The 27,689-nt window shown below is 30.2% G+C and overlaps 3 protein-coding genes, 1 long non-coding RNA gene and 1 other non-coding gene across 5 annotated transcripts; 3 read left to right on the forward strand and 2 right to left on the reverse strand.

Moving 5' to 3' along the window:
- Nucleotides 1–349: 349 nt before the first annotated feature.
- On the reverse strand, nt 350–1,955 carry LOC127285308 (uncharacterized). Its single transcript, XM_051311258.1, has 3 exons — nt 1,783–1,955; nt 770–1,575; nt 350–617 (listed from the first exon to the last, which is right to left on the reverse strand). The coding sequence occupies exons 1-2, from the start codon at nt 1,953–1,955 to the stop codon at nt 885–887; spliced, it is 864 nt and encodes a 287-aa protein (XP_051167215.1). The 3' UTR covers nt 350–617; nt 770–884.
- A 9,549-nt stretch (nt 1,956–11,504) lies between these two features.
- On the forward strand, nt 11,505–12,350 carry LOC127285309 (zinc finger MYM-type protein 1-like). The gene has a single exon (XM_051311259.1). The coding sequence runs from the start codon at nt 11,505–11,507 to the stop codon at nt 12,348–12,350; it is 846 nt and encodes a 281-aa protein (XP_051167216.1).
- A 2,806-nt stretch (nt 12,351–15,156) lies between these two features.
- On the reverse strand, nt 15,157–20,282 carry LOC127285117 (uncharacterized). Its single transcript, XM_051310941.1, has 2 exons — nt 20,169–20,282; nt 15,157–17,774 (listed from the first exon to the last, which is right to left on the reverse strand). The coding sequence occupies exon 2, from the start codon at nt 17,689–17,691 to the stop codon at nt 15,622–15,624; it is 2,070 nt and encodes a 689-aa protein (XP_051166898.1). The 5' UTR covers nt 17,692–17,774; nt 20,169–20,282; the 3' UTR covers nt 15,157–15,621.
- A 3,045-nt stretch (nt 20,283–23,327) lies between these two features.
- On the forward strand, nt 23,328–23,446 carry LOC127285347 (5S ribosomal RNA). Its single transcript, XR_007843594.1, has one exon. It is a non-coding gene; the product is annotated as a 5S ribosomal RNA (ribosomal RNA).
- A 2,617-nt stretch (nt 23,447–26,063) lies between these two features.
- Nucleotides 26,064–27,283, forward strand: LOC127285131 (uncharacterized). The gene is made up of 3 exons (XR_007843567.1): nt 26,064–26,295; nt 26,478–26,610; nt 26,725–27,283. It is a non-coding gene; the product is annotated as an uncharacterized LOC127285131 (long non-coding RNA).
- The last annotated feature ends 406 nt before the right edge of the window (nt 27,284–27,689 follow it).

A 27,689-nucleotide genomic window follows, 5' to 3' on the forward strand; every position in this document is an offset into this window, starting at 1 on the left:
TTTAACATATAGTTGATTTAAATATACATATAACATAGCCATACTTAAAATTATCAACTTTGTAAGTATCACAAGTGTTTTTGTTTAACTTTATAATTTTCAACAGCTTTTTTTGCCTTTGTCACAATTTTGAACATTTTTTTATGAATGTAGCAAACAAGTTTTTAATAACTACTTAAAATTTTCAACTTCTTACGTATCACAAATAATTTTCTTTAGCATTAAAATTAGCGATAGCTTTCTTTGTCTTTGGCAAAAATTTAAATATTTTTTTATCAATGTAACTAACATGTTCTTAATAATTACTTAAAATTACACAAATTTAAATATTTTTTGATGAATGTGACAAACAAGTTCTTAATATTTACTTAAAATTACCAATTTTATAAGTATCATTAGTGATTTCGTTCAACATTAGAATTGAGGATAAATAACAAATAAATTAGAATTCGGTTTCGTTTTTTATATAAATAATTGCGTGTGGTGAAATATCTTCTTTTTTCTTAAATTGAGTGACAGTTTTTGCGCAGTCGTTATACAACTCCCAGCGTCCACTTGATCGTCGGCATATTGCCATGTAATGATTGCCATCAACATGTACAATAATTCCTCCAAATCTAAAATTTATAATATGTAGTATTTCAATTTTTAATTAATAACATTTCGAAATTAAGCTTTTTGACTCCAGCTTATATTTCTAAATTATAAAAAGTAATTAAAAGAATGATTATTTTTATATGTTTTTAATATTCAATGGAGTAAAACTGACCTGAGAGATTCTTTGTGGATGACAATATTTACTACTATTGGCTGCTTGAAATTGTTTCCATTAGACAAAATTCTGTCCTTTGCTTTTACTACGTTTACTACTTTAGCATTAGTAGCTATTTTTTGCTTGACATTGAAGTCTGGACACGGTCAAAGTATTTCGAAGGTTTCCTTTCCTTAATCTTAAGTGTCCTTTTTATTCGTTCCGACACTATTATGGGATTTGATGATTCTTCACTTTCTACTTTTCCTTTATTTCTCCAGTTTTCGTACTTAAATAAATCAGAATTAGGCAACTTCGGTGACAAACGTAATCCTTCATCGTCGTGATTTGTTTGAATATTAAGAGATTCCATATTAATTGGAGTGCTGTGATGTATGGGAGCACTTATATTTTCATCAAAACTTGGAAGTTCAAAGATCTTGTCATTCACTGGTAAAACTTCAGATATCACCTGATTGCCAGTTATACTATTAATTTCTTGATTAACTTGATTTTTAGGAGATTCGATTAGTGATCCTGGATCAATCTCAATATTCTCATTGAAATCAGAAAGTCGAGTTGCAATTTTCTCCGTTGGCTTTAGATCCTTCGATTTTGTTTTAATACGATTATTTATTTGAACTTTTCCAATTTCCGAAGATGCTATTAATGCATGGGCTTTTAAAGCCCCGAAATGAATTTTAAAAAATTTATCAGCTCGAATTGAACCGTGAACATTATTTAATATATTGTGCTTCACTTCTCCAAACTCAGATTCAACGTAGCAGCTAGTTGGTCTTATAATAACAGAATTAAAATTTCTTCTATTTACCGCGGTTTACAATGGGAATTCTTTGGCTAAATTTAGTACGTGTTTAGAAAATTCCAGAAGAAAATATCCATTTATTCTTGTGTGTTTTGTTTCCTTATTCATTTCTGCTGCTACTTGAATACTTTTCAACCACTCCAAAATAGTTTGGTCGACGTCAGCTTCTTGGTTTAAAAAACATTCAGGATCCATTACATCAAACCCAGAAGCATAAAGCTTTTTAATGCTGCAGTTGAATTTCTCGCTTGCTTCATTTGGAATTAATTTCATAGCCGGATGACTTTCTTCTTTTATAAGCTGTGAAAGTTCTTCTCTGGCCGCCTCAGCTGGAGATGGTAAGGAGTAATCCAATCTGTTCCCATCGTATTTGTGCATTGAAACTACTAAGGTTTTGAATAAAATTAATTCAAACACTTCTAACCGGTCACAGGAAACCATTAAAGCTATGCACCGAAGGTAGAAATCTTTTACATCCAAAATGGATTTTGTGAAGCACTTCAAGCGGCAAAATATTTGTATAAGGTGAGCTACGTCAATTCTTAAGAATGTATTTGAAGGTCGGTCTACTTTTTTATGCAATACATGCTCAAAACATACTTTAATGTATTCTTTCAGGGACATGTTATTGAAAGATAATGACATCGCACCTAAGAGTGCTCAAGAATAATCGGAAACTGCTTCCTTTGGAATTGTTTTCATTGTTTTTAGCCAGTTGTTTAGCCAAAACAAAATGCTGTTTGTGTCTTGAGCTGCTGAAAGTATCTGACCCACAGAAGTTGTGATTTTATTGAAATTGATAACAATTTCGTATAGGAATATTGCGGGTGATTTTATGTTGTCCACTATTTCAATATTTTTTACAAGGCTTCCAGTGCCATCAAGACAGATTGTAGCTGTGTCAGAAAAAAGACGACAGTATTCTTTGAAAACGTATCTTTGCTCTGGAAGTAAATATTGAAGTTGAAATTTATCGGCGGAAACTTGTTCAATGGATCCACAATATGGCGTTCGGTATTTCAGATGGAACAATATTAAAATAGGGTTATTACCTTCCTTGACATTTACATTTAATTCCTTATCCTTACATTCTTGAAGCAATTTTCGTAACACATCATTCTTATATAAAGTTGGTGCAGGCAAATCACCGATGTTTTGAACATCCAAAGCGATTTTGCGTCACGTATTTGCAGCACCATCTTTCATAACCATTTTTCCTATTTCTTGACGCTTCTGAAACCGTAGTTCCCTTTTCAATTCTTCATGCTGTTCATCCATTCTTGTGTCACGACATTTTACCTGTAACCATAGGTCGGATCCTTCTATTGGCTTGTCTTGTACAGAAGCAAAAAATTCGTTATTGCATTTTGTACTCTTGCATTTTCCAATTATGCGAAGAAAGGGCGTTAGATCTTCTAGAGAAATTGTATGCTTTTTAAATGAAAAAGCACAAGGCAGGCGGTATTGCTTCCAGAATTCTTCAGCAATTATGTCTGCCCATATGCCAGGAGGCAAAATTAAAAACTTTCTTCCATTGTAATTTTTCGTAATTGGTTTCATTTTTTCCCACAATTCAACGCGAATTATAAGATCGAAAAATTGTTGTCCTCCTACTAAATGAACAGGAAATGCTTCAAAGTCCTCATCAGAAATTTTACCATTTTCATCAGTCGATTGCTCATGTTGCACCAAAAAAGTAGATTCTTGTACACTTTGGATAGAAGATTTTCTTTTATCCAAAATCGCATTGTCTACAACCAGGGCCGGATTTATATGCATGCAAAATAAGCAGTTGCTTAGGGCCCCGGCTTGCCGGGGGCCCCCAAATTTGTCTAGGTTAAATTTTTTTTCAATTTTTAAATTTAAGTGGTAATTTAAATTTATTGTAAACTTGAATTTAAAATTTCACTTTAATCATTTATTTCAAAATAAGTAAACAAAAACATCAATAATTTTTTCAATATAATTAAAATTCTTTGTATTTTTCTATACAGAATTGTGGTCAACAATTAATCTCGTTACAATGTTTCTGTTTTTTTATAATCTTATTTCTTCTCGTCCTTACGAAAAAGAGAACATTAGCATATCACGCCATCTACATTGGTAAGGAATCACTATTCCGAAGTTTTCACCAAGATAACTCAGCCCTGCAGCCCTGTCATGACTATGTTGATCAGCTGGCATCAGAAAATTATCATGGCGCATCAGTATTAACATGAAGGTTGGGATTCCGTGTTTGTACGTAGGAGAGAGTGGTTGTGTTTTCACTGCTCTCCCTTTTATTTCTGTGTTAATTTTGTGTGCGGGAAATTTTTCTCGCTGTCTTCCGATATTTGATTAATTGTGTGGCTACGGCTATTTGGTGTTTTATTTTGTTTCTTTTTTCCTTATAAAAAGGTTTTTTTTCTTTCTCCCCTTGCTACGTGTTGCTGTTGGATCTCGGATTTGATCTTGCTAGTTTTGACTGCTTTGCCGATTTTAACACATGGTCAGAGAAATTTTCTACCGGCATAAATAAGCCTGAGATTTGTTAAGGTCATCTGCTTATATTGTTTTCAACACTCAAGGTCGGATTTTGTTGTTTACTTTTTGCAACTTATCAATTATTATATTCATAATATCTTTCCTTAATTATCTGGATTCCAATATCGTTCCTATTGAAGCTATTATTTTTTTTTCCTGCCTATATTTTCCTTTTTGCCTATATTTCGCTTTGCTTTTTCTTGCTTACACCTGGCTTCAATAAATAAATTCATTTTGTTTTTATTCTTAACTATTTAATAACAATAATTTATCTTTCCAGGCTATAGGATGATATCCTATTATATTGAAATCTTCATGAATTATAATTTTAATTGATTTTATTATGCACGTTTAATTGCTTTGGAGGTTGGAATTTGCAATTTATTTATTCACATTTATTTTATTTTATTTTTTTTCTTTTTTCTAATATTGAATTTATTTTAAGATGTCTTCGAATTTATCGGCTGCTGGTGAGATGTCCTCTGGTGTGATAAGTGCTGCGAGAGTGAACCCTGGACCAGGACGAGGCAGAGGCCTTACTGTTTCTGGACGCTCTGGATTGTCAAATCCTAACAAAAGGCAATTTTCTCGGACTTCTGGTGGTACTTCCCGTGACACATCTGGTTCTCCTCGCACTACTTCGAAGACTGTTAAGTCTTTGAATTCTACGAATTCCAAAACTAAAAAGAAAATTAATGATCCGGTTGGAGTTCCTTTACCTCCTTCGGACTCTTCGTCGGATTCTCCTTCCTCTATATGTAAGAAGAGGCAATTGTTAACTGATGATCATTCTTATATATCTCCGGAAGTTAATCCCGGGGATACGTTCGAGATAGATAGAGATATACAGAGCAATCCTTTAACTGGGAATTTTTCGGTTGGGGGGGGGTGATATTCAGACTGGGATATTTGGGGGAAATAATGAAAAACAATTGTCTGAGCCTCTGTTTGATGGCATTGATGACCTCTCTGCAGGAAATGATAGGGGTTCGAATAATTCATTTTTCGAGGGTTTCCCTCCATCGGGCATTGACTCGGGTATTGAATCTCATGATAGTTTTGCTACTGGGGATGGGACTAGTCAGGGGGACTCATATAGGGTTAGAAGACAGAAATTGGATGAGTTTCTTAAGAATCCTATTTATTTCTGTTCTAGTCCAAGAGATAAAGTAGAGTCTGCTAGATATTCGGACAAATCAAATGGTCCTTTCCTTGTACTTGTCGAATCGAAGTATCCTAAGAATCTTATTGGTAAATATGACCCATTTGCTACGGCTGATCTGATCGAATCAGATATATCAGGACCTAAAAAGATTTTCAAAACGGGAATAAATCAGATTAAGGTTATCTGTGAAAGCTGGAGAGATGCTAATGCACTTGTGGACTCTAGGGATCTTTCTCTGAAATACAAAGTGCATATTCCACTAAATCAATTGTCGAGGAGGGGTTTCTGCAGAGACATTCCTCCTTCGAGATCGGTTTCTCTGATTAGAGACAATTTGGATCTCGATACGAAGAGTAGTTTGACCTCTATTAAAAGATGCTTTGATAATAATTATAGTATTACTGATAGAGTCGAGTTTACTTTTTGCACTACCTATGTACCGAGAATTATCTTCTTGAAGGATTATGCTTTGACCTTGGCTCCGATTATCCCTAGACCTCCTCGTTGTTACAAGTGCCAACGTTTTTCACACATTGCTGATCAGTGTAGGTCTACACACCCTGTCTGTTCTCACTGTGCTGGCAATCACAGATTTAATTTTTGTTACAATAGAAACTCCCCCCCTACTTGTACTAATTGTAATGGACCACATGATGCAGTGGATGTCAACTGTCCTGTATACAACTTCGAATTTGAAATTACTAGAAATCGTTACATTAACAATTGTAATAGGAGAGAGGCTCTCGAATCCCTATGCTCAAGTGGATCTCCGGATATCAGTAGAAGGGCTATTAGAGCTTTGGAGTATTTCGAATCTGTTAGAGACATCCCACACGATCTTAACAGTCGTGATCAACCTGTGACTGGGAATTACAATTCTAACGTGGCTTTCTCGGCGGCTGAAGGCTTGATGTTTCTTAGTCAATACGGGGAGGATTGATGGGAAGATCCCTTATTTGTTTATTTGTTTTATATACATTATTTTCCTGAATTTCTCTTAGTTGTGTTAATTTAAATCTTGTATTCCAACCTCTTCATTGTTTTCATTGAAATTTGTTTGTTTGTCTTAAAATTTACAATCAAATTATTGGTCATCGTTTACGTTTAACATTATTATTTTATTGTTGTACCTTAATCTTGAATATGGTTGATAATAATCAACCTTTAAGATTTGGTACGTGGAATGCGTGTAGTATAGTCAATAAAAAGGCTGAAGTTGAAGCTTTGCTTCATCAACATAATTTGGATGTCTTGGCCATTTCGGAAACTTGGTTGTCAGATTCAGTTCCAGTATGGGAGGTTTTCGGTTTTAATACTTTTAGATCCGATCGAAATTCTTTTGGTGGTGGTACGTTGCTTTTAATTAGGGATAAGATTGTTGTTAATCCTATTGTCTTTCGTTCGGATTTTTCAGAGTTTTTTAATGCTGTAGGTGTTATGATTGAAACAGATTTAGGTAAACGTGTTATTATTTCTATATATGCACCTCCTGGGAACAATATTCCATTACAGGCTTGGTTAGGCTTTTTTAATGAATTTGTAAACCTCTGTCCAGTAATTATCTGTGGCGACTTTAATGCGCACTCGTTTTCTTGGGGGGCTTCCTTTAACTCTCCCAGGGGATCTGATTTGAAGGAAGTTTTTGAATTCTATAATTTATTACCCCTCAACGATTCCGTTCCGACGAGAATTGATAGAGCTGGTAGAACCAACAATAATGTTGATCTTATAGTGGTTTCAGATTCTTTGGTTTCCCAAGTGTCTTGTGAGGTTTCGAATGATAGTTATGGATCAGACCATCTTCTGGTTTTGGCTAATTTCGATATTCGACCTAAATTTGTTGGGTCCAACTCTACTAGAATTAATTTTAAAAATGTTGATTGGTCAAGTATTGAGGATTTATTCAGTAGTTTGGTTGGAGACTTGGAGGTTTCGCTTGAAGGGGGCACTCCTCTAGATCAAGTCTATGAAAATTTATTATCCTCATTGATAGGAATTTTGGAAGACAATGGTGCATTTAAATCTACTTCACATCCGGGTTTTAGAAAGGTCGAGCCCCTTTGGTGGGATGTTGAGTGTGAGAGGGCTATTGAGAGAAGAAGAGAGGCTAGGAAGGACTGGCTTTATGATCAGAGTGACTTTTTAAGAAATAGATATAAAGAAATTGATCAGGAAGTTAAGTGGTTCTTGAGAAAGAAAAAAAGGATTCCTTCATTCATTATTGTAGTTCCATTTCTCCTTCAGAAGATCATAATAAAATTTGGAAATCTGTCAAGTCTTTCCTTAACAAAAACTCTCCTTCTCACACTAATATCACTAACGATATCGACTCAGAAACTTTTAAATTGTTAAAGTCTGAGTTAGTTAACGGGGACATTCCTCCGGAGGATTCTCCTCCGTTGACTGAAGAATATGATCAGGGTTTTGGTAATGATGTCTTTAATCTCCCTTTTTCACTCTTGGAGTTTTCTATGGCTCTGAACGATTGCAAAAAAAAGTCTGCACCAGGCTTGGATGGGATTTCCTACGAATTACTGTTGAAATTTCCTATCTGTGTTAGAGGATTTATTTTTAAGCTTTTTAACTCTATGTTTGTTTCTTCCTGTTTCCCTGAATCTTGGAGAAGCACTAAAGTTATTTTTATCGCTAAGCCTGGTGGTAAAGGCTTTCGTCCTATTTCTTTAACGTCTTCCTTATGTAAGTTATTCGAAAAACTTATTCAAAAAAGAATTGAATACCTCGCTGAAAAGAAGAATTGGATACCTCCATCTCAATATGGCTTTAGGAAGGGAAGATCAGTTTTAGACTGTGTTTCCGCTGTAACGTCTGACATTTCCAATGGCTTTGTCAATAAAAAAAGTACTTTATCCTTAGCTATAGATATTAAAGGTGCATTTAATAACGTGATACCAAAATTTTTACTGGAACAGTTGAGAGATTTAAAAACCCCGTTTAGATTGTATAATTTTATCAATTTTCTTATAAGTAAAAGGAATTTATATTTCCATTCAGATGTTGACAATTGTGAAGTCTCAGGAATTGGAGTCCCACAAGGTGGTGTTTTGTCACCCATATTATTTAATATTTATTTGAGAGGTCTTTTTAACCTTTTGCCAGTTGGTGTTAAGGGTGCTATGTATACAGATGACTTATTGATATATGTCAGATTTGATTCCGTCCAGGATGCTTTGAATTCACTGAAGTCTGCTGTCCAAGCTCTGTCAGATTGGTTGGGGGACTTAGGTTTGTCAATTTCAGTTCATAAATGTCAACTAGCACTTTTTTCCCGTTCTAATTTGTCCGAAGAAGATATTGTATTAACGATTAACGATCATTCTATTCGAGCTGAAAAAACAATACTATATCTGGGGATTCTTCTGGATAAGGGTTTGACCTGGTTACCACATATAAAATACATTGCAGCAAAAGCCAGTAAAGCTATTAATATTTTGAAGGCCATGGCCAAAGTGTCTTGGGGAGCTCATCCTGCGTCTTTGCTTTTGGCCTACAGGGGATTAATTAGAGCTCATTTGGAGTGGGGGGCTCAATTATTTGTCAGTGCGGGTCTGAGTAATCTCAAAATTTTAGATAGGGTCCAATATGAGGCATTACGAGTAGTATTGGGGTGTATGGGATCTACACCTGTGAGTATTCTTCTGTCTGAATGTAATGAGCCTCCTCTATCTTTGCGTAGAAGGCTGTTATTGGAAAAATTCTTAATTCGATGCTTTTCTTGGAAAAGGAATCCACTAATTCCTAGACTACACTTGTTATATGAAAAATCATTAACTAAAAGAGGAAGAGAGATAAAGTTTGAGAGGTTCCCTTTGTTTGAGGGATTCTGTAGACTCAGAAAATTTGTTAGTGGAAGTATCAGAACTGATAATGTTGCTTATTTTGATCTATCCTGGGAAATGTTAACCCAAGAATTTCGTTTTATTTCAGTAAACAGTGTTGAACTCAAAAGCTCTCAGAATCCTGATGCTTGGCTAAATGAGTTCTTACTGACTGAGATTGGGGAGGGCGTTAGAGTCTTTTCTGATGGAGCCAAAGGCAAGAATAATGGTAGATCAAGTGCTTCTTATTTTGTCCCTTCACTTGATATAGAATTTGGTGTTAGATTGAGTAATGACTGCTCAATTATCTCTGCTGAACTGTATGGAATTTTCTCAGCATTGAAATTTGTTCTTTCCTCTAACTTGGAGTCATTTATTGTCCTAGCAGATTCTAAATTATCTTTGGAGAGTATAAGAGATGTTTTTCACACTAAATCTCCTCATCCCTTGGTCCTTAAAGTTAAGAATTTATTATTTGAGATTTTAAGCAAGAATAAAAAGATAAATTTTGTATGGATTCCCTCACATTCAGGTATTTCTGGTAACCTTGAGGCTGACAGGATTGCTAAATTTTTTCTTTCTCTGGAATTGGAAAGATTCTCTGGTACTCCTTTATGCGACTATAAATGTATAGTTGAAAAAAGATATCAATCTCTATATAAGGAGCATTGGCCTTATGAAAGAAAACCTGGTTCAGCTATTACATACTTTGGAAAAGTTCGTTTTGAGAGTATAAGACCATGGTTTGTTGGGATTGATGCCATTAATACATTCACAAGGATGAGGACATCTCACATCTGTCTATAAAAAAGTTGCCTAAAATAACAGATTTTTTAAAAAATCCGCCAACGAAGGTATTTACCTTTATAAATATAAATTAATGACGACGTATACTGTAATATTTAAGAATCTTATTTTTTCTTGACTTACTTTTTTCAATAGGAATCATCAAATAGCAGCAATGATTCACATGCATCGAATGTTATTGCTATAGATCCTGAAATTTGTGAAAATATAAATGACTCATTGTCCAACAAAAATGAAATTCAGGATAGTAAAGAAAGTTCCCAACTCGAAAATTTGGAAAATTCTCAGCTCAGCATTTCTTCACTTTTAAATCCTCTTCAGAATGAGTCTCTTGTCAGTGTTGAAAAAGTGGAATCTTTGCATAATGTTCAATGTGCAGATGTTGGTCTGTGGACCCAATTGTCTCCTACTGATATTGAATATTGGGTGAAAAAAGGACCTTTGGAATGTCAACATTGGAATGGACCATTTGAAAAATCCAAACGCGAATTTCCTAATGCAACTCGTTACTGTCCGAAAAGTATATTTCGGACTGGAGAAATTCAAAAATTAGCGTTGAAAACCACGAAAATTCTAAAAACCACAGGGAAAATTTGGTGAAATTTTTAGAAAGAAATCGGGACAATTTGTGTTTGAAGTTCGAATACCAAATAAGTAAAGAACAAAAATATTGGAAAGAAGTTTTACGTCGTGTAATCGCAGTTGTGTGCACTTTATCAGAACGTGGTTTGTCATTCAGAGGAACCGAAGAAAAATTTGGCTCGCCAAGCAATGAAAATTTTTAAGGTCTTCTAGAATTAATTGCTTTGTTCGATCCTTTCCTTGCCAATCACATTAAACAATACGGAAATTCTGGTTCTGGACATACATTGTATTTATCAAAGACAACATGTGATGAAATTGTTCATTTGCTGGCTGTCGAGGTTAGAAAATCAATTTTACATGATGTGAAAGTTGCAGGATATTTTAGTATATCTGTGGATTCAACTCGAGATTTATCACACGTTGATCAAACCACTCTTATCATTCGATATGTTTCGCCAGCTACTGGAAAACCAGTTGAGAGATTTTTGACATATCTAAATATTGACACCCATACCGGTGAAAAGCAAGCTCAAGCTGTAGTTTCATATCTGGAAGATGATTGTCACATTGATTTCAGTAAGTGTAGAGGGCAATCTCATGATAATGCTGCTAACATGTCTGGTAAAAACAAAGGCATGCAAAGAAAAATTCGTGATATAAATGACTACGCCTTGTATGTTCCTTGCGCTGGTCATTCCCTGAATCTTGTTGGTCGTGCATCAGTTGATAGTTGTTTAAAAGCTGTTCGTTTTTTTTGCTATTGTTCAGGAACTTTACCTATTTTTTTCAGCATCTACGAAACGATGGTCGTTACTGAATGATACTATGAAAAAAAATGATAAAACTCTACATCTTCAACGACTTTCGGATACACGTTGGAATGCCCACGCAAAATCTTTTGCTGCTATAATTACAAGTTACGATGAAATTGTTGAAACGCTGTATGAAATTATCGAAGAAAATCAACAGTCGTGGGATTGTAGAAATGATGCAGTCTGAATCGTTGGAAAAATGGAAGAATTTGAATTCATTTTTATGTTAGAATTTTGGCATAAAATTTTAAATGAATTTGAGAAAACTTCAAAGTCCCTACAGAATTCAGAAGTCACAATAAGTACAACTTCAAACTTATACTCTTCTCTGGCTCAATTGGTGCAAACTTTTCGTGATAACTTTGATAATATTGAATCGGCGGCAAAAGAAAAACTCCCTGATGTAGATTACAAATCTGCAACAACAAGAAGAAGGAAAAGAAAGAAACAAGTTAATGATGGGAATACTATAGATGCTGACGAAACTCTTTCTCCACGAGATAAATTCCGGATTCAGGCGTTTTATCCAATGGTCGATGCACTTAGCACCAATTTAGAAAAACGATCTAAAATTTACAGTGAAATTTCAGAAATGTTCTCATGTTTTACTGATTTAAATGCTAGTCTGAGCGATATTCAAAAAGGTATAGATTCATTGAAAGAGAAATACTCGGAGGATGTGCAAAAAGATTTTGCTCATGAACTAGATCATTTTCATTTGTATGTAAAAAAACATCATTCGGAAAAAAGAAACATATCTCATGAAATGCTTTATGAAATCATTGTTTGTGACAAAATAGAAGTTGCTTTTCCAAACGTTGAAGCTATTCTACGCTTGTTTTTGAGTCTCATGGTAACTAACTGTACCGGCGAAAGATCGTTTTCCAAATTAAGGCGAATTAAAAACTATTTGCGCACTACCATGTCTCAAGAAAGACTCACAGATTTGACAATTTTATGTATGGAGTACGACATACTCCGAAGTTTAAATTTCGATGACATTATTGAGAAATTCTCACTTTCAAAAGCTCGAAAAAGTATATAAATAATTATTTTTAAAATTTATTATTTTATTAATAAATGTTTTTAAATAAAGATTAAAAAATGTTTAATAACAAGTTATTCTTCTAACGAAATTGAAATACATGTGATATTAAAATTTATTTAAGTTGTCCAATTTTTTATCTCAAATTTCATAAGGGCTGTGTGCTGAGGGCCCCTTTTTTGGTAACTACTGCCCAAAGCTTAGGGCCCCCGAGGGTGTAAATCCGGCCCTGATTCTATTAAATTTAGACTACCAATCGGAAAAAACTGATTACCAAACACTACCAAACGATTACCAAACGATTCACGTTGAAATTTTTAGGATATATTTAAATTGCTGTGCCAACGTCAAAATAGCACTGCAGAGTGAATGTTATAATACTGTTGTATATATTAACTACCAAACAATCAAAAGTGAATACCAAACGCTACCATAAAATTACCAAACGATTCCATATAGTAAAATTGTCATTCATATTGGTAGATGTGCTAATTTCACGATTGTCTTCTAGTTAGGGTTGAACACTTTATACAGTTAGGGTTGGACACCCATATTAATTATGAATTTGACACAATTTATAAATAAATTTTATTTTATTGATATTTTAGTGCAAAATTGTGCCAAAGATATTAGAAAAATAATACTTAAATTGTATAAATTTTGTTCATCATTTCATTGAGTTATTTGGAACAATAAAGCGTTATTTTTTGTAATTTCAGTTCATTCCTTTTTTAAACCCATGAAGCTTTACAATTTGTAAACAATAAGTAAAGATAAACATGAAAAAATAAGAATAAAAAACATTACAAATGTTATTTTACGTTTTTACCAATAATGCGTTTCGATTTTCAAAAAGTGTCCAACCCTGACTGAAAAGTCCAACCCTGACTAGATTTTTTTTTAAATGTTTATAACTTTTTTAATTTTGGACCAATCAATTTACGGTCCACATCAAAAGTGTTCCTCTTTTGTAGATTTTTCCACCCTAATACCACAATTGACTGAATTTATCTAAACAAAATATTTATAAACAAAAAACCAAAACTGTGTCCAACCCTGACACTATTCCCCTAATTAATTAAATTCAAAAGAAAAATTAAATCAGATTCATTATTAGAAAAATCAAGCAAAAAATAATTTTAAAATAACATTCATAAATGTAATATAAAATTTTACCATAGAGAATTACAAAATTAATAGAATCAAAATGTCCGTTGGCAACGAATTTCCAATAGAGATTTCCATACAATTCCTTCTTTTTATTAAATTAATTTCCTTTCTTTATTAATTATATTAAATTTTCTTTTCCGAATTGATGTTATACTATATATTTTCTTCAAAATTATTATCAAGATTCCAATATTTAAAAGAAATGATTAAAATACAAAAATGTCTGCTTTATACGAGATCACATTAAAGAATCAATAAAAAAATGGTGTTTGTTTTCTCCTAAGAGATTTCGTTACCAACCAAAAAAAAATGAATATCAAAAAGAACATTAATAAATCGCGACAAAAAAAATGAATTCGACGATCGGCAAAAAGGTTTTCTCATGAATCTTGATGCCGATTGGTCCAAATCAAAAAAGGTCCGAAAATTCAAATTTGATAAAAAAAATATCTTCATAAAGTTAATTTTGTTTTCTTGAATAAAATAATATGACTTTTTCTTGATTAACGATTTTAATATGTTAATCCGACGCAAGATGGTGAATCCTTATAATTCTTCTCCAATGTAAATATTAATGAATTCGGAATTATTATTGAAATTTTTTAAAGATGATGAATTTCTTGTTTCAGTCCAAGTAGCACGGAATATTCGTTGAATGTCACGGTGATATCGAGTGGGAATATACCTGTGACATCCAGGCGATATCAAAATGTCCGCTTCATGGGGACATTCCACGGTGATATTCCTGTGACATTCGCGTGATATTTGTATGATACTGAGGGAATATTCCCGTAAAATTTATATAATTTTATTAAGGGGATATTCCTGTGATATTGAGCGAAATATTCCTGTGATATTGAGGGAATATCCCTGTGATATTGAGAGAATATTCCTGTAATTTTGAAAATTCTAAAATTTTGTTTGTTTTGAATATTTAAATAAATAAATAAATGGAAAAAAATAGAAAATTTTTTTTTCGAATTTTGTAAATTATCTCATTAATATCACTGGAATATTCCCTCAATATCAAAGGAATATTACCTCAATATCACAGGAATATTCTACTCAATATCATAGGGATATCTCCTCAATATCACACAAATTTCACGGGAATATTCCCTCAGTACCATACGAATGTCACACCAATGTTTAAGGAATATCTCTGTGGAATGTCACCGTGAATATCACAATATTTATTTAAAACAAAAGGCAATGGATTTGCCCACTTTATAGCAACTAAAGGCATTACAAAAAATATTATATTTTTCTAGGTAAAGATTCAGCTGCAATGTCAATTATTTAAAAATATAAAGGAAAGGAAAAAGAAAATAAATAAATTAATAGAATGATATAAAGAAGAATCAATTAAACAAATTAATAGAACGATAGTTTAGAAAGAAATTAGAAATATTTTAAAACAAACATTTTATTCATGCAAATAAACATATATTTTAATACAGAAACATACATTATTGTATTTAATATTTTTGATAATTCATTTATTAACGATTCAAATATATAGATTTAAGAGGAGAGACCGGTAATATTCAAAACAATTTAAAATATTACTGCTTAAAGTTGTCAATGTTTTTTCTGAAAATATTGAGTATTTAAAACTATAATATACTATGGGAAATTAAAAAATATTACTTCATTAATAATTTTTAAAATAAAACTCGAAATTTTCAAAAATAAAAATTTAAACTTCTGTTTCTATTATTTTCCAATGCAGATATCCCTATTAGGACCAATTATATACTTTGATGACCATTTTTTTATTTTAATTTAATTATTAAAACTAAAATAATAATAATAATAAAAACTATTAAAAAAATAAATTTTTTTTTAATATTATTAATTTTTTTAATTATTATTAAAAATTTTAATATTGACTAATTATTGGCTGCCAATAATTTGCCAATGATGGTTTTTTTATTGGCTTCCATCATTGGGTCAATTAATACGCCAATGGTTACTCGTGGCAGTTTCTCATTGGGTAAATTTTTTTCTTATTTTTAATAAATCAGAATTTATATACTGAAGTTTATAGATCCAAAAACATAAGTAAACCCAAAATTTTAATATTATATGTATCAGAAATTTATAAATCTGAGTAATATTTAATAGGCATGGATAAGAGTTCATTGAGTTTATTTGCCATGCAAGCCAACTTCTTCTCATCTGTAAACTCATCTATATTGTGGTGCATTTCCACACACCATCCTTGAGTTTTACCAATTGAAATTTCATAGACATTATCTACTTTAAACTGTAAGCAATTTGTTATTACTTGATACGAAAATAATAAACCAGGAATATCAACATTCACTAAACCCACATGATTATACATTTTAATTTGCACTATCGTCGGCTTTTCGGAAGATGTCATTCGATGATTTTCAAATTCTGTGAATATTCTATGTTTATCTTTATGAAATATTTTTGGATTTACACAGGAATAATAATCATTATTTTGCACTTTTGATTTAAAATAATTTATTATATTCTCGTCAAGTAATTCAAAGCGAAAAATCGTATATTCACTTTTGTTTATTGGAAATTGTCTAAGTCCCAGTCTATAAAAAGATGCGAATAATCTATTTTTCATTATGTGGTTTTCTGCAAAATTTTTATAATCTTGAAGTAAAAACAATACATAATAATCTTCAAATCGCATAGAATAATAAAGTGAGGAAATGCTGTAAAATTTAAATATTTCTTCTATATTTATGTTATGGTTATCATATAATTCATTGATTCTTATTTTTGCTTCATTTAATGATTTGATTTCATCTAATTTATCATTAAATAATACATCATCAATGTATTTATTTCTTATTATCTGAAAATCATTATATTTAGGAAGAACTTTCATATGATGATAATAATCTGTGGCAAATTCATCATAACTTGGAACAAGAGTTGTACTTTTATCTCTTAAAATGTAATTCATTAAAATTTTCTCTGATAATTCTAGCGTATGTAATGGTACATTCATTGTTAAAAACCGTGCAGCATTTCTGATATAGAACATCCTTTGATGCCAATTGTATTCATAGTATGTAGGGTACAAAAAGTTATTTAAATTACTCACCACGTTCATCGTTAATTTAATGTGTAGAACTTTATTGTGATGAGTAAGGTGAGCAAGTTTTACACGAAAGAAGACGTTGGGAAATGTAATGTACTCATCAACAAATTCAAAGTTAAATTTATGTAAATCCACAAATCCATTAAGCGAAATATCATACAAGTGATAACGAATTTCTGTCATTGATGATGATTCTTCCAATGTTTCAGCAATAAATGGATCTGGAGTACGCTTTGTCAAAAGTGTTATATCATTGAAATGAAATTCTTTTCCTTTCATTTTGAGCAAAAAATGAACTACTGCTTTTGAATATGTGGTTTGGATATACCATAAATCGCTGATTTCTTCATTTAGTTGCAAATTATTGTTTTGATTTAAAGCCAAAGAAAACATCAATTGTTTAAATCTGTAATTTCGCATACTAAAAGCAAAACCCTGATTTTTAAATAAAAATATTTCCCTTACTGTCTCATGGTAATTCGAATTTTCAATTCTGCTTAAATTTGGTGTTCTAAACTCACTTAATGACGTTTTCGGTATATCGTCAGAATTGTCAGTATCAGTAAAATCTATTGGCTGTGCATTTAATTCATTATCTATTCGCATTCTTTTTGGATGATTTCCATTTGTTTTATCACCTGCACGCTTATTTCTTTTACGAACCATGTTCATTATCCTCGTGTCTTTTTCCGACTCTGGGAAAATTTTCAAAATATCATTAAGAATTTTTTCAATTCCCTCTAAAGTTAGTTTGTCATTTTTCTTCTTAGAGAAACAATAATCAATAATGTTCCCATAGTTGGAAAATGGATCCTTGCTGATGATGTTATGAAATGTTTCATTAACGTACTTCACGCAGAGTGTTTCATTTTTATAAAAATCACTTTTTTTCATTGTTTCTCGAATTAGTTTCAGTTTCTTTTCGTATTCATCTTTGGATTTATGGGGATATTCAAAGAGAATGTTTGGTTTAACTAAATCTTCGTTGCATAAGAAAATACTAAAATTCAGAATGTAGTTGCAAACAGAAAGAATTTGAAAATTTGATTGATTTTGAGCGAATATTGTTGTGTTATTCATTGTGAGCTGATAAGCTTAATGTATCAGCTTCTGAATTTTTTTAATCTGTAATTTCTTAGATTTCTGATTTCCTATCAGTGGACCTGGAATTAATATATTTATATTTTAATTAATTTGCTTTTAATTTAAAATACATAACTAAGTAAAGCAGAAGGATGTCGTGTTCATTCTATAAAACATGTGATTAGAATTTTTACTACTTTAAAATTTTGTTTTCAAAAATATTTACCTTTGAAATTGTCAACTAGAAATAAATAAGGAATATTAAAATATTTAACCATTTCCAGAGATATAATACGTATTTCAGTAAAGGAAATACATGCGATAAAGACTTGGCTTGCTTTTTTCTTTGCATTCACATTCATGAAACATATTTTTTTTAATATTCGTTTTAAAATTATATCAGTTTCTTACGTTCGCTATTTGTTTTTTATTAATAGTATTCTTTTCAAGAAGTAAATATATTTTTACTTCAAAGTTATAAAATAGTAAAACTACACAACCACACAAAAAAAGTTATGATCTAAGGATCTAACTATGTTTATTATATACTATATATATTTGGGTTCGCTGACTGTTTCAACCCACCAGATCAGAATTGTGACATAACCCAGCTAAAAATTCCTGTGCAGGATCCTTAAAGGATCCCCAGAGGTTCCTATATAGGATCCTTAAAGGTTTCCTGAGAGATCCTGTTAAGAAACCTACGCGGGATCCCACTAGGATCCGTTGCAGGATATTGGAACAGGGATCCTGTAAAAAATCCTGTACAGGAACATTAGTTACTAAAGTTTCTTTCAAGATTCCTGTACAAAAAAATGTATAAAAATAATTTCATGCTAAGGTTCTTACACAGGAACACTCGCATGATCCTGTAAAGGAAAATATTTCACTTTCTTTTCATGCTAAGGAACATTTGTAGGAACTATAAGAGCCCACACAGCACTCAAAATTCCCTGAAACTTAACAGAACCTGACACGGCGAGGTTAGAAAACTTCAGTGGCAAGGTTCATACAAGTTTGTGTCGATGTTTAAATGTCCACATGAAAAGAATATTTACACGAAACTTTGAGGAAATATTACACCGTCCTACACGATTTTTCACACACGAAAAAATCAATGATTTTCGATAACTAGGACCAAAAAAAAGATACCCGTGTCTGGCCGTTTTGCTAGATCAGGACATTTTTTGCTTTTAGGGGTAAAAACAACCCTTAAATGAAAGGTGATAGGAAATCTTGTACAAATTAATAATTTTTATGAAAACTGGTATCTCGGGGTTTTCCGGGTCGCTGATTACGAATCTGATGTCAGATTTTCAAAATTCAAAATGAAGGATCAAATATGGCGGTCGAAATTTATAAATAATAATTATTTTTTATAAAACTTCGTATCTCTGGGTTTTTGGTGTCGCTGAGTACGCATCTGAAGGTAGATTTTTAAAATTCAAAATAAATCTAATAATGTGGAAGATTAGAAAACAATATTTAAAAAATAAAAATTTCCACATATGTGTTTTTTGTATATTGGACAAAGTTAAAACAAATGACAGTTGTTTATATGTTCGTTTTCAGTTGCATAGTTACGGAAAATAGTACATAATCCCTGTTCCAATATCTTGTAACGGATCCTGGTGGGATCCTGCGTTGGATTCTTAACAGAATCCGTCAGGGAACCTTTAAGGATCCTATGTAGGAACCTTTAGGGATCCTTTAAGGATCCTGTACAGAAACTTTTAGCTGGAAACCTCAAATAGCCAATATGACGGACACTTTTGGGATAAATTCATCAAATTCAGAGTTCCAAAAAATATAGTAAACATAGTCTGAACCCCAGATCAGAATTTTTTTTGTATGTCTGTATCTATCATTTATCAATAAAATTATAAGGTTTTAATTACATAGGTCTACAAACAAAAAACTTTTTTTAGATATTGAAGTATGTATTTTTGTATGCTGAATACGATCCTGGGTTCCAATATTGCATATCACGTCAGGATTTTGAGTAAAGTGAAGGTAAAGACCCCAAAAACAGATTTTTAAGGGTTTTGAGTACTTCTTTTATCCTTAACGTCATGTGCTAGAGACTACTGTATATGCTTAAATTAAACCTTAATTCGAACACTTTAAGACTCTAGCACATCAGGTTAAGGAGAAAAAATACTGAAAACCCTTAAAAACGCGGTTTTTGGAGTCTTTACCCCCACTTAACTCAAAATCCTGACATGATAAGAAATTTTGGAATCCGGGATCGTGTTCAGCACGTAAAAATACATTGGAAACCACTATCATATATATCTAAAAAAAACCTTGTAAACCTGTGTTATCTAATAATATTAATAATAATAATAATAATTATTATTATTATTGTTTATTACACAAGTAAAGCATGAAAAACTGTTATGAAATGAAATTATGTCTTTTGCTTTATTTAAATGTGGATAAAAATATTCATTTATTTATATTAATTTACTTACGAAGAAAAGAAACTTTTGAAGCTATTTGCCGATGATTTGATTTCAGTTGTAGCACTTAACTAAACTTTACAAATTTTGACTCACAACTTAGAACAGAATTTATTAATATTTTTCATTATCAAACAATATGTTATTTTATTGATTTTTTTATGGTCACAAAATAGTTAGTTGATAATTTTTTAATACTTTTTGTCGACATAGCAAACATTTTTAAAAAAATTTTCGTTTTTTACATTATTATTGCTTTAAAATTTCAACATTTATTAAATAATAATATTAAATTAAAGCAAAATGAATTAAACAATCATTCATTGTTTCTGCAACAGAAAATTAAACAAATTTTTAACATAAATAATTTCATTTTTAAATAATTATGTTCCTAAAGAACCAATATAGCATCCCACGTGGAAATTTTTAATAAGGACATGGCGCCCAAAAAATTTCTTTCCTCAACTTCTTCTAATGTAACCTATTTTTGATTTTAATTTATATTATATTTAATAATAATAATAATAAATTTTTAAGCTTATAACTTAAAGACAAAATAAATATTTTAATGTTCAAAAAGTTATTATTTCCTTTTGTGCAAATATCAAATTACAGTAAACACGAAAGGATAGTAAAAAAAGTCGCTTCTACAAACTAAATTGTAAATTTTTTTGTGATTATCGAAGACAATTTTACTGTTTCAAAATTTTAACTTTGAAAAAAACATCCCAAATACAATATTTCAGAACTGACAAATAAATGCAATATTTTATTATTAATTATTAATTAAGTAAAGGAACATTTTTGTTCTCTTTACAATGCTTATTATTATTTTTAACAATGATTATAAAATAAAATATTCTATTCATATAATCAATGTTAAAAAATATATATTAGAAAAAGATATGAATTATTAATGTATCCAAGTATTTCTAAAAAATTTTATTTGATACGGATTTCTGCTTTAAAATTTCAATTTAAAAAAAATGTAGATTTTAATGTTCTAAAAGTTATTATTTTTATCATTTTTTTATAGACAAATATTAAAAGCAGTAAACAATCATGAAACTAAAAAGAAGTCGTTGGCAAAAGTTAAAGTGTACATTTTTTATATTTATTGAAGAGAATTTTACTGCTTTAAAATTTTTGCTTTGCATTTTCATGTGTACGATTTTTTATTTAAATAAATTCTGATTCAATATAATTTCTATATTTAACTGAACTTTATACATCAGATTTATTTATTTGTTGTTTGTGAATTATTCTTTTATCGAATTTATTAATTTTTATTTATTCGATTATTCACTTAACAGTATTTTCATTTAACTGAATATACCCATTTAACATACAATTTCTATATAACTTTGAAAAAACTTTCCAAATACAAAATTTCAGAACTATATCAAATAAATGCATATGAGCGATTACACGTGAAATTCACGTATGACCTTCTAAATTCGTTTAAATATATTTTATTCTCGTTCTTTGTAGAAAAACATTAAATACGTATTTTATTATTTTTGTACAATTAGCAAAATTTTTTAGTTATGAATTTTCGAAATTTTGGCTTTTTGAAAGTAGACCTTTATTCAATGGGTTTAATGAAAAATTTTTACACATAGCATAGTTTTAAACAAGCCTTAATTAACACAAATAGTACCGCTGTTTTTACATTTTTCAGATTAGGTTTTGCTTTAAGCTTCTTTATATATAATGTATTTTTATAATATTTAACAAAACCAATAATTAATTAAATAATTAAATAATTTTTATATTTTTAATAAAAATTTTGGATATAGTTCCGAATAGCACATACCTCCGATTTCAATAAAACTTAGTATCCCTACGTAATTTGGTGCGCTGATTACCAAAATCATAGTGAAAATTGGCGGAAATTTAATTATCATGGTAAAAACCATAAAAAACACCATAAAATCATGGTTTTTTTCGATTATCTCGTAAAAAACAAAAAACTTCGAAAAAAGTTTTAGACGAAAGTTGTAGATCTCTAAAAAACACACATTTCATGTTTTATGCATTTTTTACCAAAAGTCATTATTTTTCGAGAAAAACGCAAAATAGTAAACACGGCCTTCGGCCGCGTAAGGTACTGCTCGCTTCTCTTTTTAAGAAATCTTGGCGAGAGGGGGTGGATGTGTCCGAAAGTAATTTGCAGAAATTGTGGGGTGGAGTCTACAGCAGCGGTAAACGCAAAATAGTAAACACGGCCTTCGGCCGCGTAAGGTACTGCTCGCTTTTCTTTTTAAAAAAACCTTGGCGAGAGGGGGTGGATATGGCCGAAAGTATTTTGCGGAATTCGTTGGATCCTGAGTAATGGTGAATATGATAATTTCTGCAAATTACTTTCGGACACATCCACCCCCTCTCGCCAAGATTTCTTAAAAAGAGAAGCGAGCAGTACCTTACGCGGCCGAAGGCCGTGTTTACTATTTTGCGTTTTTCTCGAAAAATAATGACTTTTGGTAAAAAATGCATAAAACATGAAATGTGTGTTTTTTAGAGATCTACAACTTTCGTCTAAAACTTTTTTCGAAGTTTTTTGTTTTTTACGAGATAATCGAAAAAAACCATGATTTTATGGTGTTTTTTATGGTTTTTACCATGATAATTAAATTTCCGCCAATTTTCACTATGATTTTCGTAATCAGCGCACCAAATTACGTAGGGATACCAAGTTTTATCGAAATCAGAGGTATGTGCTATTCGGAACTGCACCCAAAATTTTATATGAACAAAATTTTTTTGTATTATTTTTATCTATAACTCTCTTTGTAACTCTTTTCTTTATTTTTTTATTATTTCTCTCATATTCTTATTTCATGTTAATACTAGCAATATTGAAACTAATGTTAATTAACAAATTTACAGAATTGTTGCTATCAGACAATGTAAATTATTTTTATATACAGGGCAAAATAACTATAGCGTACTATTAAGTGAATAAAAACATTCACTACAAAAATCGTACTTGTGTATTGATAACTAATTGCATATATTCTTGCAATCACAAAAAATTCACTCAAAATTGTCAAGTTTTATTATTTATTATATAAAGATTGTATATTTTGAGAGACAACCTGTGAGACTATGAGACAAAAGAGCTTGCCTGAGAGTTAACTATTTGGACAATTTGTAAAACTTATAATTTCAGCCAACGCTCATTTCACTGTGAATTCACTGGTTCTCGTCCGATCACCAAAGTTAAGCACAATTGAGCGCGGTTAGTACTTGGATGGGTGACCGCTTGGGAATACCGCGTAGTGTTGGCTTCCTTTTTTTTTAATTTTTATAATTTAAAATTTTACAATAATACAAATACAAACGAAAGAGTAAAATTGAAAAATATTCTTTTATATTTACAATAAATATCAGTTATATTCTATGTAGGTAGAAACTGCTTTTTTATTATCGTGGAACTGGCAAGAATCACTTTATTTTACTAGATAAGGACTAGACAGAAGACCTGTACAAAATCTTGACGTTGCTAGCGTTACATCCCACGTTCAAGCCTGTCCAGTTTTCCCATCTAGATGCTACGTTGAATCTAGCACAACTGGACAGTTTCTCATACTTTAGGATGAAATAAAATAAGGTAGATTATTTTATTAGAATAGATTTCAGCCAATCAAAATTTATTTTTGTAGCAAAAAGTATAAAATATGAACAATATAAATAAAGCTTATTCCATCATAAATAAACAATATTTTCATAGTTACTATGCTGAAATTAGACCTGAAAAAAATTATTTTGGACCTTGAAAAACCTTGAAAAGTTCTTGAATTTTTTTTTTCAATAATCGCTGGACACCCTGATTATTAGTAATAACAAAAGTTCTTCAGCAGACATAGGTCGAATATGATAAGTTTAAAACTAAATACATAAAACTATTTTGTTAAAAGAAAAACATTGAATTTCGTTAAATTGCAGAGGAATCATTTTCTGTTGGTGATGATCAAAGTGGCAATGAAAACAATGACGGTAAATTATTTTAAATATCAATTATAAACATGACTATAAGCGCTTTGTATTTTAATAAGAAACCATTCAGTAGTTAAATAATAAGTTTTGAAATTAAAAAAATTTTAAGTATTGATTATGGTAAAAATATATTTAAAAAAAATATAAAATGGAAATTTTTATTTTTCCAGCAGAAAAGTTCAGAGGAAAAACTTTGATAATACCATCATCAAAAAATAATTTCAGTGGGTAAAAAAAATATACCTTCATTAATAATTGTTTTGAATAATAATGTACCCAGTAAAAAAGGATTTTTTGAGATAGCAGTTCGGACAATTGAGCAAGCCGTTTGCTCAATTGTCTAAAATGCATTCGGACAATTGGAGTGTTTGTTCAATTGTCCAATCAGAAAGAAATCTACTATTATATTTTACCATTCGACAAATATTGAGAGTCGATAATGAAGTATCACTCATTATCATAATCTTCTCTTTTTTACCCATAAAATGTCAAGTACAGCAGTATACTGTCAGTTAAAAAGTGATTTTTCGGAAAACTCTTTCCTTTTCCTCCATCGAGGTATTTTTATACTTTCTTTTTCTGTATATATCAAGAATTATGCATTTTCTACCGTTTTTTCAATGTTTCAATAGTTTTTCATACTATTTTAGCATCTTTTTAGACACGAGAAATATTGCGGATCATTGGGCATAATGCATTGGATAATTGAACAAACACTCCAATTGTCCAAATGCATTTTAGACAATTGAGCAAACGGCTTGCTCAATTGTCCGAACTGCTATCTCAAAAAATCCTTTTTTTACTGGGTATTTAATTTCGTTCGGACGTATAACTGACATTTTTTATATTAATAAAATAATTTTTTTCAGAAAGCTTATATGAATTTAAAATTGAGCAAAGACTTAGGAATTCGAAAATCGATGTCGGTAATTTTGAAAAAATTTTTAACGAGTTACCTACTAGGAACTTTTACTGCATCAAAAAATATGCCAAACAAGAATTTATTAAATGATACGGAGAACATATGCCGGATATGACTATCAGCGCTCCATGTGGCGAAATTAGGCAATTTTCGTTGGACAACGATAATGACAGATCAATAGTAATCAATGCAAATAATATGAATGTTATAATAAAAACGGGGTTTGCTGCAATAAACCATGAAATTGAATTTCCCTGAAATATTTTAAAAATAGTCCGAACATTTTTCTCTTCAACTAAGTCGTCAATGATCACTTTTCGCCGCCTCGTTGCTGCACGGAAATAAAATTAGTAAAAACATTAGTACGAAAGAAGGAAAATTGTATAATTTTTAGTTGGTGTTTAGTTTAGTTTTCGGTGTTATAAATGCTAAAAAAAGAAAAACATTTTCTTCATATACATTCAGACGTAGAATTTTATCACCTTTTCTACAATTTAAGTTTCAAGTTTCTAACTTTTTTCTAACTTAAAATATCTTGCTTTAAACTCAGCATCAAATTTCCACTCCTCGCACGTCAGGCGTATTTCCAACTATATGCTCAAATATACAATTTTTATTTTTCAAATATTAACATAATTTTATTTATACAGATTTGTAGATCAACTTAATTTTACCTTTTCTTTTGGACTTCTATTATCAATTACCTTATTTACGGTTGTTTTAAGTTTTTCATCATTCGTTGTAACATTTCTCAATATAATACATATATATTATAATAATTTGTAGAAATAATTCTCTATTATAATTTTTTTATATTAACAGAAGTTTCGATAGTTGTTATTATCGTTGAATATTATTAATGCTAATCCACATCAAAAGATTTTTATATGTAGAGGAGCATGGGGACAGAACGGGTATTGGAACACTAAAATAATCACCTTAACGAAATATTATACATTCTCAGTTTTGTCCCGCTTCTCGTTTTAACCCATGTTTCTCTACTTATTAAATTAAAAATAAAAGTTTAAATATAATAGGTATTATTTTAAATTATGTAGTGAATTCATTAAATATATTTAAGGCTCATGATTATCGACATACTCCAAATGTTATGATAACATACCTGATTTTAACATTGGCTGAGATTTTTCAACTATTCAACAAATTTTTGCAATGTCAGACATTAATTGATCACAGTATCTTGTTTAGACAGTCTATGTAAGTAAAAAAATGTAATTATAAATATATTTAATTATTAATCAATGAAAGCACTAAAATAATTAAATAAAGAAAACCGAATTAAAATTATATTAAATAAAAAATTCATTTAAGTTGTTATTAAAAATTGTTTTTGTGCATGTTATTCTTATAGATTAAAAATTATTTTATTATGATTACAGATATGATGCAAATTGGTATAACGCATCATCCAAAATAAAAACAGTTTTTTACTTTATGTTAATTAGGTCTGAAAGGATGTGTAAAGTAACAGGAGGAAAATTTTTTGATATGTCCTTTAACACTTTCACAAAAGTATGAATATTTTTATAAAATTTAAACACTTTAATCATTTTAACAAGTCATTTTTAAAGTATATATATGCACTATTTTTTGAGCATAAAATATATATTGGATTTTTATTTACAGATTTTAATTAAAGCTGCTTCATATTTCACAGTTATATCATCTATAAAATAATTATAAAAAATTATCAAAATTTAATAGAATTTAAATAATTTATTAATAAAAATGATGCCTAGTTAATGTTAAAATATTGTTTAAGTTAATTGTAAGAATAATAGCTAGTCCACAATCTACTGCTCTTAAAAGTTAATTTTGTACTGAAGATATTTATTACTTTTAAGACTAGTTTTTCCATTTATCCAATTGAGTAGAGGAATTGGTACTTTTAAAATTAGACTATAAATAAAATTATTAAACGTTGTGAAAGTTGATTAATTATAGCAAATTAATCGAGAAATTAATACATATATTTACAACTGATATTACGTGCGTCCGGTTCAATCCTCTTTTCCCCTAATGAACTAAAAATTGTTTTGAATAGAAGTGTATAAATACATGCCATATGTGTGTATGCACATAAAACCATGAAAAAAACAAAACTATTTTTTCCAATAAATTAAGAGAATCATAATTTACATGAAATTATCTCCATTTAAAACAACGTCTTATGATGTATGTATAAAGTGTCTTTCTTTTGCGATAATCATCGAAATTGTAAGTAATCAATTGATATCATTTTATATTAAAATAAAAATTTTCTTCAACAAAATTTTTAAAGAAACTTCTGTATTGCAAAATTTATTCATTTAATTGATGCACAATACTTCATAATTGATGCTAATAATAAATAATAATTCATTTTTTAATTCAAAAATTTTTTTAATTTACTTTTTTTTATACATTGATGATTACATTTTACAAATAAAAGAAAAAAAGCCATTTCATAATTATATGCACACATTTATTATGAAATATTATTTACATAAATAATTAGTTAATTTGTTATTAGATTTGTAAGACACATGTGACACTTTCAGAAATCAACTAAAAATTTGCTTACTAAGTTGACGTGTTTTGTCTAATTTTAG

This window comes from Leptopilina boulardi, unplaced genomic scaffold (assembly GCF_019393585.1).
Source record: "Leptopilina boulardi isolate dan_hultmark-lab unplaced genomic scaffold, ZJU_Lbou_2.1 LbouV2_330, whole genome shotgun sequence".
Lineage (NCBI taxonomy): Eukaryota > Metazoa > Arthropoda > Insecta > Hymenoptera > Figitidae > Leptopilina > Leptopilina boulardi.

What these genes read in the sequence shown, in the direction of transcription:
- LOC127285309 (XM_051311259.1), top strand. Translation starts at nt 11,505, where the DNA reads ATGGAAGAATTTGAATTCATTTTTATGTTAGAATTTTGGCATAAAATT.
- LOC127285308 (XM_051311258.1), bottom strand. Translation starts at nt 1,955, where the DNA reads ATGCACAAATACGATGGGAACAGATTGGATTACTCCTTACCATCTCCA. An exon ending in AAAAAGCTTTATGCTTCTGG is followed by an intron (nt 1,576 to 1,782) that starts GTTTGATGTAAT and finishes CGCGGTAAATAG; the next exon opens with AAGAAATTTTAATTCTGTTA.
- LOC127285117 (XM_051310941.1), bottom strand. Translation starts at nt 17,691, where the DNA reads ATGAATAACACAACAATATTCGCTCAAAATCAATCAAATTTTCAAATT.